At 47.8% G+C, this 18792-nt stretch overlaps 1 protein-coding gene across 1 annotated transcript in view; it reads right to left on the bottom strand.

Annotated features, from left to right (window-relative positions):
* Positions 1-18792, bottom strand: part of SRCAP (Snf2 related CREBBP activator protein) — a 1742136-nt gene that overhangs the window by 1180007 nt on the left and 543337 nt on the right. Inside the window, exon 13 of the mRNA XM_085618450.1 lies at positions 16817-16994. Coding sequence (XP_085474576.1) covers positions 16817-16994 — 178 coding nt within the window. The remainder of the gene's footprint in view (positions 1-16816; positions 16995-18792) is intronic.

Raw genomic sequence — 18792 nt, 5'->3', positions numbered from 1 at the left:
GAAGGAAACACTTTTCCTACTGCGGAGTCTATTTTGTAAATACTCGAGGAGCTGATTTCAGGCCAAATGGTAGAACCTTGAACTGATAGTGGGAGGTTCCCACTACGAACCTTAGAAATTTCCGATGACTCTGTAAGATGGGAATATGAAAGTACGCGTCTTGCAGGTCCAGCGAGCACATCCAATAGCCTCAACGGAGATGAGGATATATTTGGTGAAGCGCAAGCATGCAAATCTTTTCTCTTTTGATATGCTTGTTGAGTGTTCGTAAGTCCAAGATGGATCTGAACTCTGCTTTTGTATTTCTTTTTTGAATTAGAAAATATCTGGAGTAGACTCGTCTCCCTCTCTGCGCCCTGGTAACTCTTTCTATTGCTTATTTGAGCAGAAGGGTCGCCACTTCTTCTCTTAGCATCTTGAGGTGTTGAGATGATTGTACATTGTGGATCGAGGGAGGGGGACTCCGGAAACGAAGCGAGTATCCATGTCGCAGTATATTTAGAACCCACTTGTCTTTTGTGATTGATTGCCACTCTCGAAGATGGTTTGCAATACTTCCTCCCACCGGAGCAGTGGACGGCATTGGAGGAAGCGATCGCTCATTGCTTTCCTTGAGCCTTGTTTCCACTGCTGGACTGGCGGTTATTTCCACGTCCCCTAGATGATCTGCGAGACTGAAATTGCTGCTTCTTCTGCCCTTGTTGGTCTTGATTTTTCTGCCAGTGAGGGGTTTGAACCCTCTGTTGGTAGCTACGCATGTCGGTTCCCCTACGACGACGGAATTCTTTTCGTTTCTCTAGCCCCACGGCTTTCATGGTCTCGAGTTCTGACTTCATGCGAGCCATTCCGTCATCCGCATGAGAACCGAAAAGCAAACTACCAGAGAAAGGCAGATTCAAAATTCTTGCCTGTGATTCAGGTTTCAGAGCAGTCAGCCTTAGCCAAGAGGATCTTCTGGCGGAAATACCATGAGCATACGAGTGGGCTGCCAACGTTGCTCCATCCGCTGCTGCGCTTATCACCTGGTTTGAAACTAGGCTGCCCTCGTGCAAGATCTCTTCAAAGTCCTTTCTGTCTTCGGAAGGTACTTTTTCTATGAATCTCTGAAGGGAGTCCCACAGTGATCTGTCGTAGCGCCCCAGAAGCGCTGAGGAACTGGCCACTTTCAGACTGGAGGCCGCCGAGCCACATACTCTTCTCCCCCAAGAGTCTTGTGATTTATTTTCCTTATCCAGCGGCACTGTGGATGACAAAGCCACTGAATGAGTTTTTCTGGCAGCAGCAGTGATTACAGAATCCGGTGGAGGGTCCGCCTTGAGAAATAGAGGATCCTCAGGGGCTGGACGATATTTTAAGAATTCGCGCCGGCGCAGATTTGATAGTCGCTGGCGTGAGGAAGATGTCCATTACCGGTTTAAGCAACCCAGGCACTAAAGGCAACTGTGGACAAGACACCGCTCGCTCATGAAGGGTCTCAAAGATGACAGAGGAGGTGGTTTCTTGAACAGGCATGGGAATGTTCAATTTTTCGCTCCTCTGCACAACACATCTTGGAAGGTGCTGATGTCATTCACTGGCGATACTCTAGATGGTGGTGTATCTGAGTGTGGGTGAATAATCCCTTCTGGACAAACGGCTTGACGGAGAGGATGAGGGGGACCTACGCCGCCTTCTCCCCGATCTGATTGACTCTTCTACGAGAGGTGGACCTGGATCGCCTTCTGGGCGAACGTGAGCGCCGTTGGAATTCTCTCTCGAGAATGGGATCTTGCTGGTCGTGATGGTTGATCCAGAGCCCTCAATCTTGTTAAGGAAGCATTAACTGCCTGAATCCTCGAAGTGTCCTGAGGTATTTACCTGATGGGGCTCTGAGTCAGAGTATGGTCCTCCTCTTGAGAAGTATGATCCACTGGAGGAGCTAGAGAGAAACCCAACACCTCCGGCAATCCGGATCTTGATCTCGAGCCTTCAGAGGCTGAAGGTGAAATTGAAATAGGACGAGATGAATGGTGCTCCGATGTGGTACATACCAATCTATGTGGAGATTTGCATCTCGATACTGGCTTGAAAGTCAAACAAATGTGTGACGCTTCATGGTATCCCACCGTGGAGGACCGTCTCGACGGTGATAGGCCTATCACCAGAGATCTGGACTTCGACGCCGAGAGGATAACCGGCGATGCGTCCTGCCTCAACGTCGAGAGCCTTGTCGTCGACGGAGGACTTGTCCTGGACGGAGGACTGGAACCCAACGGGAAACCTTGCCTCGACGTCACTATCTTCTCCGAAGTTTTGGAGACCTTTGACGACAGAGGCACCTGCCTAGACGTAGACTCCGACTGAGGCACCTGCCTCGACGTCGAGTGTTCCGACGATGATCCTTGTCTCGACGTAGTCAGTACTTTCGACGACGATCGCCTTTCTCTTGACGGCGAATCAAGTCTCGACGTCGAAGATCTTCCCTGATCTTTTGAGAACGATCTTTGCTTCGACGCCAATGTAGATTTCGACGTCGAACGCCTGCGCTCTTCATGCGACATCGACTTTTCTCTTGGTGTTGATTTCGACGTTGAGCGAGGTCTATCCCTTCATGTCGATCGATGTCTTCTTGACGTCGATCGGTGATGACTACTTCGACGCCTATGGATGTTTTCTTGACGTCGAACTTGCCGACGACGAACAAATGCGCTTCGCCGCCGGATCGAGTGTCGACGTGGACTTTCTTTTGGAAGCATGACTCTCCCTGGACTCCTCACCTCTCAGCGACGTTCCCGCCGCTGGAGTCTTCGACGCCGAGCCTGACGCCGATAGAGAACAAACAGGGACCAGCTGCTTCGACGTCGACCGCTCCGAAAGGCCATAAAGCCTAATTCGCTCTCTCTCCTTCAAAGTCCACTTTGAAAGGTCCTTGCAGTGACGACAGGATGCAGGAGAGTGAGAATCCGGTAGACAGACGATACACACATTGTGTGTTTCTGAAGAAGCTTTCTTTTTGCCACAGGATGGACAAGGCATGAACAAAGAAGGCATTTTTCTGACAGAAAAAAATTGTTAAATCTAGTCAGAAAACACAGGAAATACGCTTCTCCAACAGAATATAACCAGAGGAAGCAAAAAAACTTACTATAAAAGTAACAATTCTTGACTGGAAAGTCAAAAATGAAGAGAGCTGAATTCCAGGGTACTGACTGAAGGAGCCGGAAAGAACAACTGACCCAACTGTCACCCCTGACGAATGGTGGAGTCAGGGCTGCCTTAAAGGCACGGTGCCAGTTTTTACCTGTACAAGGCTTTTCAGTCTCTATGGTATTGTATTGCAATGCAGCCTGCAGGCTAACAATGTTTTGTGGATCTGTGTTTTGCACAGTGTTCTCTTTTCTTTATCATGAGTTTTTACCCCATTAAAAAAAAAAGAAGATTTAGGTGTATTATTATACCTATGGTGGATTATTGGATATTTGTGTCTACATTGTCTAGCCTTCTATGGGGGCGGCATTTGCTTGGAAAAAATAATATATGTTTATACATATACAGAGCTGTATATATATATATGTTTTTCATATATAATTTAATTATTTCCGGGGTTCCCGCACATGGGCGGGAATATTCAGTGCTTATGACTATTGATGAGGATCCCCTGGAAGAGAACTGGCCTCCACCTACAAGGTGGCCCAAGTACACCACAGTGCCCTGCCCTATCTGGCATGTGGATGCCTTGATAGTCAGACCTGCATTTTGCAGAGCCTCTAAAACTCTCCCAAGGTGGATCAGGTGATCCTGCCAGGTGGAGCTAAAGACAGTAATATCATCAAGATAAGCTGCACTAAAGGACTCCAGCCCAGCAAGGACATGGTCCACCAACCTCTGGAAAGTGGCAGGGGCATTCTTTAACCCAAAGGGCATCACAGTAAACTGATAATGCCCATCAGGGGTGGAGAATGCTGTCTTTTCTTTTGCTCCTGGGGCCATGCCAATCTGCCAGTACCCTGCAGTTAAGTCAAAGGTACTGAGGAATTGGGCTGCCCCTAATTTATCTATCAGCTCATCTGCTCTTGGAATAGGGTGAGCATCTGTCTTGGTGACAGAGTTGGGCCCTCTATAGTTCACACAGAACCTCATCTCTCTCTTTTCACCTTGTTGATGAGGTTTGGGGACCAGAACCACTGGGCTAGCCCAGGGGCTCGCAGAGGGTTCAATGACCCCTAACTCCAGCATCTTGCTGACCTTAGCTTTGATGGTTTCCTTGACTTGGTCTGACTGGCGATAGATTTTGTTCTTGACAGGTGCACTGTCACCAGTGTCCACATTATGGGTACACCAGTTTGTCAGACCAGGGGTCAGGGAAAAGAGCCTAGCATACTGTTGCAAGACTTGCTTGCAGTCAGTCTGCTGTTGGGCAGAGAGGGTGTCTGAGAAGATCACACCATCTACTGACCCATCTTTTGGGCTGTAGGAGAGGAGGTCAGGGAGAGGTTCACTCTCTGCTTCCTGTTCCTCATCAGTCACCATCAGCATGGTGATGTCAGCCCTATCATTGTAGAGCTTAAGGCGGTTCACATGAATAACCCTTTTGGGTGTCCTGCCAGTGCCCAGGTCAACTAAATAGGTGACCTCACTCTTTCTTTCTAGGCTAGGGTAAGGGCCACTCCATTTATCTTGGAGGGCATTGGGGCCACTGACTCCAAAACCCACACCTGTTGCCCAGGTTGAAATACAACCAGTGCAGCTTTTTGGTCATACCAGTGCTTCTGGAGCTCCTGACTGACCTCAAGGTTCTTGGATGCTTTTTCCATGTACTCAGCCATTCTGGACCTTGGGCCAAGCACATAGTCCACTATGTCTTGTTTGGGCTCTTGAAGAGGCCTCTCCCAGCCCTCTTTTACAAGACAAAGTGGTCCCCTCACAGGATGACCAAACAGAAGTTCAAAGGGTGAGAAACCTACTCCCTTCTGCGGTACTTCCCTGTAAGCGAAAAGCAGGCATGGTAACAGGACATCCCATCTGCTTTTGAGTTTTTCAGGGAGACCCATGATCATACCTTTCAATGTCTTGTTGAATCTCTCAACAAGGCCATTGGTTTGCGGATGGTAGGGTGTAGTAAACTTGTACTGCACTCCACACTCCTTCCACACGTGTGTCAGGTAAGCAGACATGAAGCTGGAACCTCTGTCTGAAACCACCTCCTTAGGAAACCCTACCCTGGTGAAAACACCCAGGAGGGCCTTGGCTACTGCATGAGCTGTAGTAGTCCTAAGTGGAATTGCTTCAGGGTACCTAGTAGCATGATCCACAACTATTAGAATACATTTGTTCCCTGAGGTTGTGGGAGGTTCAAGTGGACCCACAATGTCCACTCCTACCCTTTAAAAGGGTACCCCCACAACTGGCAGTTGGAGGAGGGGGGCCTTTGGGTGGCCACCTGTCTTGCCACTGGCTTGACAGGTAACACAGGAGCTGACAAACGCCTTCACCTTTTGGTAGCATGTCCAGCTAGGGTGATGTCATGAGCCAAAGTTAGGAGGAACTCCCTGTACTTCTGTGGCACTACCACCCTTCTGGTGGCGCCAGGAGTGGGGTTTCTTGCCCCAACATACAGTAGACCCTCTTCCCAATAAGCTTTGTGGGTACCACTGACATCTCCCTTTGCATCTGAAACAGCTTGCTGCCTCAGGCTTTCAAGAGTGGGACAGTCTTGCTGACCCTGGCACAGCTCTTCCCTAGAGGGTCCCCCTGGGCCCAAGAGTTCAACCTGGTAAGGGTCAAGCTCCATGGGCTCAGTTCCCTCAGGGGTATACAAATCCTCTCCCTGTGGAGATAGGTCCTGAATGTTTTGCTGTACAGAAGCTGGTTCCCCAGTCTTTTTACCTTTTCTCTTGGTTGGTTGGGCCATTATTTCTGGCTCCAGACCTACTTTTTCACCCTTCCTCTTACTCTAGTTTGCACACACACCAATTCAGGGATGCCCAGCATGGCTGCATGGCCCTTTAGCTCAACCTCAGCCCAGGCTGAGGTTTCCAGATCATTTCCAAGCAGACATGCAGCTGGCAACTTTGGAGAGACCACTACCTGTTTCAGGCCAGTAACCTCCCCTCCCCCCCCCTGCCTAATGTCACCATGGCCATGGGATGACTAGTGGTGACACTCCGCATTGGTGACTGGGTAAGACTTCCCAATCAAATATTGCTCAGGGGAAACCAGTGTGCCTTGCACCATAGTGAAACTGGCACCCGTATCCCTCAGACTTCTACCCTAGTTCCATTCACCAAGGGGTACTGTAAATTTTTAAGTTGGGTGGCCACACAGCTACAGTGGCAAACTCCACTTCTCCCAGGGAGACTAGACTTGCTTCAGTGTGTTCCCAGATTTGCTCAGGGTACACTTGTGATCCCATCTGTATACTTGCTGCCCCAGGAGTAGCTGTACTGGGTGCCTTAGGGGCTTTGTTGTAGGGGCAGGATGTATCTACAGTTAGGTGAACTGACCTCTTATAGTTATTACACCAGGCCTTTAAGGGATCAAAGTTCTTCCCCCATAGGGTTGAGGCACATAGGGAGTAGTTTGGGTCCCATCCACCTGAACAGGTTTTTGGGGCCCTTTGGAAGACTCAGACTTTTTATCTTGGGGATTCTCACCACCTTTCCCCTGGGGAGGCTTTGTGACCACCTTCTTCTGGTCACCCCCAGTGGCAGTCCTCGTCACCCTAGTCTTGACCAAGTGATCTGCCTTCTTTCCAAATTCTTGGGGAGAAATTAGACCTAGGTCTACCAAATGCTGATGCAACTTTTCATTTGTGCAGTTACTTAATATATGTTCCTTCATGAATAAATTGTACAATCCAGTAAAATCCTGCACACCATGTCCAGCTAACCAACCATCCAGTATCTTTACTGAGAAGTCTACAAAGTCAATCCAAGACTGGGTCTGGGTTTTGTGAGCCCCCCTGAATCTAATTCTATACTCCTCAGTAGTGAATCCAAATCCCTCAGAGCCTTCCCCATGATGTCATAGGATCCTGCCTCTGGCCCAGAGAGTCAGAAGCCTGTCTCTGCAGATACCAGTGAACAGTTCCCACAGGAGTGCCCCCCAGAGAGGTTTCTTTACTCTTCTTATTTCACAAGTGCTCTCAAAGGCTGTGAACCATTTGGTGATGTCATCACCTACCTCAAATTTAGGGACAATCCCTTTAGGGATTTTAAGAACAGAAGTTTCCTCCCTATCATTATTTTTATTATTGCTGCCACCATTGATGGGTGCTAAACCCATCTCTCTCCTTTCTTTTTCTAGAGCCAGGAGCCTGGACTCTAGCTCCAATCTTTTGGCCAGCCTTTCTAAAAGGCTGTCCTTTTCACTGGTGGGTCCCCCAGTGATCTCTCTGGTACCAGAGTCACCTGTGTGATCTCTAGGTCCCCAGATGCTAATTCTTGGATTGAAGGGTATGGGGGCCCTCTCCACCCTAGGGAATAGTGTGTGTGTGTGTGTGGGGGGGGGGGGGGGGTTATTATCCACCTCCTCTTCTTCCCTTTGCTCATCTGACTGGCCATCACCATGTTCAGATGGGTGGTCCTTAGCATACTCCGCAAAGAGCTCCTGGAGCCCTACTTTGGTTGGATGTAGGCCCATTGGTATATGTTTAAGTTTGCATAGGGACCTCAATTCCTTGAAAGACCAGTGTAAGTAAGGTGTGAGGTCAAGCTCCTCCACCAGGTCCATGTTATTATTTTCACTAATAGCTGGGTTTCTTTGAGTCATTTTAATCTGAAAGTTCTAATCCTCTACCCTGACTAGTGACTTATTTTTCTAAAATTCTAATGGGACTTAAGCAAGGCCATAGCAAGACTTTTAGTATTTTGGAAAAGACCAATCAGAATTCTAAAGGCAATTTTAAGAGTTCTGTCGTGTGATCAGATGGTAACCAAGTAGTCCAACAAATGCAAGTTTGTATCCCACCGCTGATCCACCAATGTGAGAAAGTGGCTCTGTATATACTGTTCCCAAATAGGTACAGTGTGTACCAAGTGCACAGTCCCCAGAGGTTTGGCAGAGGCTAAAGTTAGATATAACCTTACTCTCTAAAGTGGTAGCTTGGTCGAGCAGTAAGGCAGTATCAGAAGACAGTGTAAAGCATTTGTTGCACACTCAGTCACACTCAATAACTGAACTCTAGGCCAATGGTTTATATATAAAAAATATATCCTTGTTTTATTTCAGAACCAACAATAGGTATTAAAATATACTTTATCAGAATTAGATGCTTTAAATACTTTGCAAAAGACAAATTGACTTGGAATGCAATAGTTACAGTTTGTTGCAATAGGCAACACAATTTCAAACACAATAATACATTGAGCTCAATGGGAATTTAAGTTATATGCAATTGATTACTTTCAGGATTACTTTTTTAACTCCAGGACTGGATCCTAGATTCAGTCCTGGGACAGTTCTTGGAAACGAGTAAATAAGTTTTAGTTAGTGTGATTTTTAAGCAGTATTTTGCCATTTTAAAAGTTGACACTTAGAAACTTTTTCTGATCAAATTACCAATGTTATCCTATGGGAGGTAATTCACTTAGCAGGTAAGTGGGGTTATGGATACTTTTTTTAGGTCAGTGTTGGATCCTGGATCCAGCACTAGTGTACCACCTGTAAGCAGTTGAGAAACAGCGTTCAAGTTATACAGGCGATTCTTAGCTAATATTTATAAGTTTGCAAAATCAACACTTAGAAGAAATTTCACAGGGAAACAATCAATGGTTTCCTATGGAAGAAGATTGAGTTAGTGGTAAGTACGGTTGTGAGTACTTTTGAGGGTCAGTGCTGGGCACCAAGATCTCTCCTAATAGCAGGTGAGTATTTCCGTTACTCGGTTGATTTTAGGTGAATATTTTAGAGTTTAGAAACGCCACACTTAGAAGAAATTTCAGAAGAAACCAGTCAATGTTACCCTATGGAAGAAAAGTGAGTTATCGGCTTTTGGGTAAGTACTCGACTGGCAGAGTTAAGGTTCTGGGCACAGATTCAGGGGTCTCCCAGGGTCAGTTAAGTACAGTTCTTACATCCTCAGCGGCACAGGGGCAGCCGGGTGCAGAGTGAGTTAGGCCCAATGTTATCCTATGGGAGGCAGGGGGCCCTTGGTTGGTGGCTGCTGACTACCAGGCCACGTGGCTGTGGTAGCTGGGCTCCTGGTCACTTGCTCAGGACAAATGGGGAAGCAGGTAGGAGTAGAAGTTGCACTGCCAGGGCCACTCGGACGGCTGGGTGCTTTTGAGCCTTCGGGCGCTCAATGGATTGCAATGAAAAAGCTCAAGGACGAACAAAGGCTGCAAACTCGGGGACGAAGATTCGTCAGGTGTCACCACCACTTCAAGAGGTAAGTTGGGTAGTTGGAGGATGGGTAGGTACCCAGGAGTCTGGCACAGGGGGCCGCAGGGCGCCGGGGTGTCTTTTGGTGTCGGAAAATCTTACCCTCTGTTGATCGCGGTTGGGGGGGTCCCTGGTTCTGAGGCTGCAGGCGTTGTCAGGAGCGTCGAGCTGGGTCCATGGGTGCCGGATACGGGGTCACAGTCGCCGGGGGGACGTCCTCGGGGTCTTTGTCCACTCCAGCACAGGCCAGACTTGGCGGGTGCAGTGTGCAGGGTTCGCAGTTCCTGTCTGATGCCAGGGGTTAGATACTTGATTTGAGCAGAGGCACTGCTCGTTGGAGTCCCAGATGCTCAGAGTCACAAGGAAGCCAGGTCCTCCGGGGTTTGTGAGGTTGCTGGCCACAGAAGGTACCGGGATTTAGCAAGAGCAGGTTCGAGGGTAGACAGGCCGGTAGGGCTAGGGCCAAAGCAGTTTGTGTCTTCATCTCCGTAGCAGCTGCACGGCAGGTCTTCTTTCTTCTTGCTCTTCTTTGTATTTTTGAATCTGGAATCTGAGGAAGGAAGGTTCAGGGTGTCCCTAAATACTAACTTTAGGGGCGTTACAGGTAGGTAAAGGGCAGGGACCACTGGGTCCCTGCCCTGGGGTGGGTATACCCCCTATCCTCCCACTCTCCTGTGGGAGGGGCACAGTGGCCTAGTCATGATTGGGCAGGGCTCCCCATCTTCAAGAGCCCGGGGACGTGCTTCACCTCGCCTCCCCCAACTGAGGGGTGGGGTGGGGTTGGCAGAGGCTGGCACACCCCCTGTCCTTCCTTGGGGTTTCCAGCCAGTCTTCCCGCCAGAGTGGGGGTCGAGAACTGGTAGGGGCCAGTTGCTGGGTACAGCAAGTGGCCTGGAGAAACTCACAAAGGCGGCATGCCTTTGAAGCTTCCCCTTGCATTGTTGCAGGCCCAGGAGAGCGGATGGCTCTCTACCCAGGGGTCCAGCAACAGATCTGCAGTGTGGCAGCCTAGGCAGCCCCCCAAACCAGACGCGGATTGTAGGTTAGGTTCAGGGGCCATCTCCAAGATGCCCTCCGTCGTGCATTGTACATTAAATCCTGCACTGGCATCAGTGCGGGTTTAATGTGCTGAGAAGTTTGATACCAAACTCCTCAGTCTTCAGTGAAGCCATCATGGTGCTGTGGAGTTCGTGATGACGAACTTCCAGCACCATTTACTCTTAAATGGCAGCACTGCACTTACAGTGCTCAGGAATGGACCTGGGTATTGTAGGGGCACAGGGCACATGCTCCTGTACCCACACCACTGGCATAGGGCACCCAGCTAGAGGGGTGGCTGATGTATGTCAGGGCAGTGTAGGTTGTGGGCATGGCACAGGGATGTGTGCCATATTGACTGTTTTGTTCTATACCCAAACACTCAGCCTGCAAGGGCAGTGTGTGTGTGTAAGGGTACAGGGCGTCTAAGGGTGGCACAATAAGTGCTGCAGCCCTTAGGGGCCTTCCATGGTCACAAGGCCCTGGGTACCTAGTGTACCATTTACCAGGGCTGACATGTGGCCAGGGTTTGCCAAATTGGGTTTTAGGTTTTATGGGAAGGAACATAGGCCCTGTGCACTTGATTGGCAGGAGCCCAGGGCACACTCAGTCAAAGTACATTCAGCAAAAAATGGGGGCATAACATGCAAGAAAGATGCCACTTTCTCACAGCGAGTATTGGTCTGTATTCTCTGGTGGGACCTCTTTTCTGTACCAGAAAAGAACGGGAATATATACCTTATCCTCGATGTTGGCATTTTTTCGCAGTAGACTATCCACCTCCTCCTGGAACAAGAGGTGATTTTGAAGGAATTTGCCTTGTGGAGGAACTGGTGGAGGTAGGGATTTGAATCTGAGCAAATATCCATTCTGCACAATATTCAGAACCCACTTGTTGTTTGTGATTGTCTTCCACTCTGCCAGGTGAAACAAGATACTTCCTCCCACCAGAGTGCCTAACGGGCATGGAGGAAGCCATCGCTCATTGTTTTGCTGGTGGTTTTGATGTGGACGCCGGCTGTCTTGTAGGTCCCCTTCCTCTACCTGGTCTTCTCTGGTGGTAGTGTGTCCTGGGCTGATAATGCTGTTGGGTGGACCAGAGGGGTTTGAACCCTCTGCTGGAAAGACCGCCGGTCGTAGGGACGGAACCTTCTTCGGAAATCCTTTCGCTTCTCCAACCCACCGGCCTTAACAGTCTCCAAATTCTGTCTTCATTTTGGACATCCCATCGTCCACGTGAGATTCAAACAGCGAGGAGCCATTAAATGGAAGATTCACAATCCTCCGTTGTGAGTCCGGTTTAAGGCCCGTGAGACGCAACCAGGCTGAGCGCCTCGAACTGATGCAGTGGGAATAGCTGTGTGTAGCCAGATCAGATGAGTCTGCTGCTGCACTAATCACCTGGTTTGCTACCAAGCCACCTTCCTGAAGGATTTCCTGGAAGTCTTTAATCTTCCTTTGGGAGCTTCTCAGTGAATCACGACAGGGAGTCCCAGAGCGATCTGTCATACCTCCCCAAGAGAGCAGAAGCGCTGGCCACCTTCATCACTGCAGCAGAAGTGTTGCACATTCTCTTGCCCAGAGAATACATGTTCTTAGAGTCCTTCTCTGGGGGGAACTGAAGAAGCAGTCGTAGCAGAAAGTGCCTTTCTCGCAGCTGCCACAATGACAGAGTCCAGGGAGGGTCCGATCGTATGAAAAGCGGACCCTGCTCTGGTGCTTTGTATTTCTCGGAAATACCGGAGGGTAGTGACCCCATTGTTGCAGGAGTAAGAAAAATCTGCATTGCTGGTTCCAAAATACCTGGGTCTAAGGGTAAGAAAGATCTCGTAGAGGATCTATGATCTTATAGAAGACCTTTTGGAAGTGGACCAAGATGGTGACCTTCGTCTCTTCCTTTACGGGGTAGGAGAATGACGAGATCGTGAACGCTCCAGAGATCGCGAGCGTCGGACTGATGGCAATCTAGCCCTTCTCGGGGTCCTAATTCTCGTGGATGCAGTAGGAGGAGGTCCACCAGAATCTCTGGAGGGAGAGTATGTTCTGGAGAAATACGAGCCCGGACTTCTGCGACCGGTTGCAGCACAGGGAACCTTCCAGTGTCGTATGCTTTCTAGCCATCTTGAAGAAAGATTGAAAGGAGGTGTTTTTTCACCTTGAACCGGAGATCCCTCCGGTGTAACCTGGATGATATTAATGCCAGGGGATGAAGAGGCTTCCCTCGACTTCGAATGGATCCTCGATATCGATCTAGGTCTTTCTGGCACTTATTCTGAAGCTACCGCAGGTTCTTTGTCTCTTGACGTCGAACGATGTCTCGCCGACGACACAGATTGTGTCGCCTTAGACGTCGTCTGTCCTCAGGACCAGGAGTGCATCATAGATGTCGACGGTCTATGGTCTTTCTTTGAAGCAGACTTCTTCGACTGCGAACACCTCGACGGCGATCGAGATTTTGACGCTGTCATAGTCTTAGCCGTCGAACCTCTCGACGCCAACCTTCGCAAAGGAGGCAGAGGTCTAGACGATGAAAGGTGCCTTGACGTCGACGGGTGCTTCGCCGTCGAAGCCTAGGTCTCTCGTGACCAGCATACTTCGAGCCCCAAGTAGCATGCCTCGACATAGACTTACTTTTCAACAACGGAGGCTCTGGTCTTGACGGCCATCTGTCCCTCGACGGTGACGAGTGCCTTGCCTGCTTTCTCGACGTTGATCTCGACACCGAACATTCAGGGATCTGCTTCTTTTTTGACGCTGGAGAAGTAGATCAACGCCGTTTTCTGCGTTCTTCTTGAGAGGAGGGCTCTTTGAGAGCAGGAGTGCTCTCAAGGCCACTTTTAGAATGACCCTTTCCTCTCTCCAGCAAGGCATGAAGTTTTATCTTTTCTCGGTCACGGAGAGTTCTCTTGGAGAAATGCTGCCAGTAATAGCATTTCTCGGGATTGTGTGAAGCTGGTAAACACACAATACACACGGAGTGTGGGTCCGATTTTGACAACTTCTTCCCAAAGGAAGGACATTTATTGAATAAGGCTGGCATTTCTGACAGAAAAAAGTTGTTAGTCAGAAAATCACTGAGAACAGTTACCAGCAGTCAAAAATGTCGAATGTAAGGAGAAAAAAAATAATATCTGACTAGAAATAGCCCAAAAATGACGAGCTCAAGCTCCAGGATACTCACAGAAGGAGCCAGAAAAAAGAAATGACCGGCCACCTGTGGTGCATGATGGGAGCAGGGGGCTCCTGGAGGTCTCAAAGACATGGTGTCCAGGTTCTTGGAATCCTTAAAGGCAGGGTGCCAGTACTTTTGATACTGTGACTTTTTTCTTCTATGCAGCCTATGTGCTAATTTCCTGCTATTACTTGCCTTTTTTCTGAAAACAAAGGGCTGTATTGGAGCACTATTACAGAGTATCTTCTCTGTTGCAGTGTTTATATTGGAGATTATTTTCTCTTTAAAAAAAACAATGTAATTTTGACATATTAGCCTATTGGAAGTACATTAGGCTGCATATTTATGTATGTATACATGTATGTTTTGGAAGTACTCTGTACTTGTTTGTCTAAACATACACATATATATGTATTTTTATAGATGCTCCGATATCCAGCACGTGTGGGGGATTATTCCGTGCTTATGACTATTGGTGAGTATCCCCTGGAAGAGAACCATGCCTTCTCAGACAAGCAATGAACAAGAAGAAAAGAAGGACCGAACAGCTGTGCGAAGCTAAGAGGAGGACTCCCAGACTTGACCCCAGGCTTACCCGCCTGTCCCCACCTCGAACCTGCAGAAGCGAAACTCCGGTGTGTCCTGCAGCAAGAAACCTCAAAAACGAAGAGGACCTGCCCTGCCTTCCAAGGAAAAGATTGTCTCCCATGAATTGATTATGCTACTTACCAGTATGCATCTGTTCTTGGCATGTAGGGCTGCTGACATTCATATCTGTGCATAGATCGCCGCCTAGTGTTGGGTCCGGATGATTGCACATTGTTGTCCTGGAAGAGTCTTCGAAGTATCACAAGATAGGTGGCTCCTCCCCTGGACTACAGTGCGCATGGGCATCCCCTCCATCCTTAGATTGTTTTTTTCCGCCATTGGGTTCGGATGTCCTAATCTTTGCTCTTAGAGTATTTAGGCCTTTATTCGTCTGTATTGTTTTCGTTCGGCGCCGAGTAGTTTCATCGAAGTTAGCCATTTGCCCTTCGACGTCCGAGGCCCGATCAAGATCGACGATGGAATCAAAAACATCGAATAGCCCCTTCAAGCATTGCCCTCTTTGCAACGCTAAATATGCTCGCTTCCAGCTTTTGCGAAATCCCCGAGTCTGCACCACTCTGCACCCGTGGCCCGAGTTAGAGTGCCCAAACACCACGAGGAATGCTCCCTGGCAACCCTTACCCGAGATCCAGTGATCACTGACCTGCCTCCAGCCGACGCCTGCAGCCTCAATCCAGAGGGTCTTACCAACCACGACCAGGAGCTAGTAGGATGATCCGACCCTAAAAGACACCCCTGCACCCAACGCCTCACGGCCATGGGTGGCCCAACCAACAGTATCCCAACTTAACTGTCCAAGTGGTGGTCGCACCCAGAAGACCTTCCCCGAGCCTGCAGTGTGTTTGCAAACCAGAGAATCTCAATTGAAAGTAACAGGGCACCAGACGACAAAACAGAACCCTGCACCCGGCCGTCCTAGTGCCGCTAAGGGTGCATTTTTGGTGCGATATTGAACCCCCATTTGCCCTGAGCTTCTGTCCAGGAGCTTTGCTTCCACAACCTTGAGGCCCGCTCGTAAACAGCCACCACCCGGAGGCCCCTAGCCCCCATTCGATAACATTGAACATCAACACTCTGCACCCAGCAGCCCTAGTGCCGCTGAGGGTGTAACAAGCGTGCATCCTTGGCCTGGGGGAACCCTTGCTCTAACCCCAGAAAACCAACTCTTACCTGTTAAGCAATAACACTATTTCCTCCCATAGGATAACATTGACTGTATTCTTCGGGGAAAGAAAATACGTGTGGAGTTCGGAAATCTATAAAAGTCTCAAACTGTATACAAATAACCAAAACGTTTTTACTTACCTGTTTACAGGAAATGTCCCAGTGCAGTAACCAGGTATACTACACTGTGTAAGAAAAGTAATCTATAAAGTAATTTACTTGGCATTCTATTCAAAAGTCAATACATAGTATATGTACAATATTTCAAAGTATTACCAGAAATTCCACTGTAATCAAACTAAAGTATGTATACAACTGTATTATTACTGCAAAGTATAAATCACTTACCCGTGCCAGGCTTGCTTGGTTCTAGGAAATAAAATAACTAAAAGAATATTTTTATACAAAAGCAAATTGGTCCGAGTTCAGTCTGAGTGTGTGACAATCATTTGCTGATTGAGTGTGTACAGCAAATGCTAAACACTGCCCTCTGATAAAGCCTTACTGCTCGCCCACACTACCCCAAATATAGAGTAAGGTGTGATCTACTTTTACCTCTGCTTACCTTTGGGGTTTCACTGGACTCTGTGCACACTATACCTCACTTTGGTATAATATATACAGAGCCAGCTTCCTACAGGCGGCAAATGCTTTAGCGCTGCAAAACCCCTAAGAGTCATCTGTACTTTTTCTATTGTGTGCCCTTACATTAGCACTACCACATAAAGAGCAAGCTTCCTACACATAGCCTCATAAAACTCAATTGGGATTCTCTCTCCCGGAAACTCGGGGAGGCGCAGAGAAAGCCCAGGCTCTGGCTCAACCACAGAGCCAGGCCTCGAGTGACACTCCCATCGGCCGACTGACAACGGGAAATCAAAGCACGCTTCAACTTATTTTTCTTGTGCCGGGACTAACTCGAATGGTCCAACAATTTGTGCACCTATCTTGGAATAGAGAGCCAAACATCTAACAGAGAAATCATTCCTCCAATAATAGTCTCTTGGGAGGAAGAACATACTGAATGGAAGCTAGTCCTTTAGGGTGAACTTCCAGGGGAAGTTGGGGCAAAACAGGATTGTGTTCAAAATCTAACATAGCACCGAGGAACCCCGGGGATCCCATGTTGACTGGATACCAGTCTCCAACTAAGGTCTTGATTCACCTTCATAACCAACAGAAAAAAAAATCTTACATTGTGGGGCAAGTACATGGGCATTGTGGGATTAAGATCAATGTCATACAATGGCTCTGCCCATTTCAAAGCTCACTCACTAAGATACGTTTTGAAACAAACACTTCCAGACGCAACCACTAGAAGGCAGAATTGTGGAAAGCATGTAAATCTAAGATTTCATGCTTCAAAAATGCTATTAGTGCTTTATGTGCCAAACAAAAACCCAGGGACAGAAGCCATAAGAAACGAGGTCTAGCTGAGCGCCTGCATCCAAATGCAACAAGCAATTTTCTTACCCTTTGCTATGGCTAGGTGTGCCAGTAGTGAAATTGTCTGGATGGTTTTTCCAAGCCCCATTTCATCAGCCAAGATTCCGTTGAGCTTCTTCTCATACATAGTGACCAGCCAGTCAAGACCGATGTGCTGGTATTCACGTAAAGTCCCACGCAAAAGGAATGGCACAGGAGTCTTTACCTGAGAAGAGAAGAGCACAAATTATTCACTGCAGTGACTACTGGAAAGACAATCCTGAGTCCTCCTACAGAGAAACAGCACTGATACAGAATGTAGCAAATTTGCCCAAAATGTTACTTTTTCAAGTCTGGCTGTAAGCACAGCCTCAACAGATCTAGTCTACCTAACTGACGCAAACTTCACACTCGCCTTCCATGCCCACTAGCATCCCTCTTCATCATCATTACTTTCCAAATAGGAAATGTCAATTACTTAAGAGTAAGGATGAAATCAGGCTACATAGATAAGAGCGACAGACTAAGAGCAGTAACCTGTACCTAATGTATGTCTAAACTCCCTTTGTCCAGAACCATGTGGATATTTTATGAGACTTCAAATATATCCAATCTGTCAGGAAAAAGGAAGTGTACGATAGACGGACAAAGTGAACAGCTTACTGATGAGAAATTGACTGCAATGAAGAAATTGGATTAGCCAAGAGGTCTCGCCTTTGGGACCTTATAAGTGTTTAGCCATACAACAGTTGATGTTGTTGCATCAAGGATATTGTGCTGGATAACTAAACATTTATAAGGTCCCAAAGGCGAGACCTATTAGGTAGGCCAATGCTTGTTATTTTTCTGGGTATTGATAGGTTGTGTAGGACCTTTCATTATTTTTTACTGTTTCGATGTATTGATCACGTATACAATACTTTGTATGATAACTTAATGTAATCGGATGTCACTGTTCCTGAGTTAATGTGGATATTGAGCGTTGGTATAAGATTTTCTATTATAGTTTGTATTTTCTGAATATTGATTAGGTTTCTGAGACTTTTGATCAGTATGCTGTTTCTGGAAATAGATGAGGGCATGCTGTATTCATGTATTTTCTGTTTTTGTCATATTAGTAGAGTGCATGGCAGCTTCTGTTAATAGATTATTGCTCACGAATATTGATAGAGTGCCTGTGAATTTTAATTTATGGGTTACTGTTTCTGAATATTGATTATGTACTGATAGTTTATGTTATTGGATGGGGTGTCTGGGACATTGTACTAAACTATTATTATTGCTTCGCTCCTTACAGGGCTGTTCCTTCATGGAATCCTTAGATCACATGACACCAGACCAGATTGGGCGAGACCAGCCTTGGTATACTGGGAGGGCATCAATGTAAAAGGCCTGCACAGGGCCAAGTTATTTCTTAATTGTTACTGTTGTGGCATTTTGAATGCGTAGAGCCAACCACTCACACAAAAAAGTTCTGTCCTCAAGCCACTGACTGTAGTGGGTAATCCGAGCAGGGGCATGTTCACCCTCCTCTACTAGGCGCTATATCTGATGCTGTTTCAGACTGAAGTATTGGATTTTACCCAGGATTAGTGGCATAACTAAGGCCCCTCCAGAGTCCGGGGGAGGGTTATTGGGCGCTTCAAGTTTAGTGACGCCACTGCCCATGAATACTTCTGTAGCCTGACCCGTGCAATACCAGGAGACAGGCCCCCTGCAAGAAGGAAGCGGGGGAAAGTGGGGAAGGGCAGTCTGTGTGTGTGGCCTGTTAGCCTCTGAGCCCACAGTTGTGAGGCTCCCAAGAGGCAGAACTTCACATTGTCGTTAAAACTTAAAACATAAAAGGAAGACAGACTAATGAACATGTGCGACGCAGGTCTAGGAAGTGAACGAGAGATTGCGGAACTGTGGGGATAAAACCCCCCTATGGCCCGGGGAGTTTTGATTTACGAAAGGATCAGTGTCGGCGGATATGGTTGCTCCTGGCGACACAAGGGAGCACCTCGAGACACACAGAAAAGGGC

This window comes from Triturus cristatus, chromosome 7, assembly GCF_964204655.1.
Source record: "Triturus cristatus chromosome 7, aTriCri1.1, whole genome shotgun sequence".
Lineage (NCBI taxonomy): Eukaryota > Metazoa > Chordata > Amphibia > Caudata > Salamandridae > Triturus > Triturus cristatus.
The sequence above is the reverse complement of the archived record's forward strand: the minus strand, read 5'-3'. Positions and strand labels throughout refer to the sequence as shown.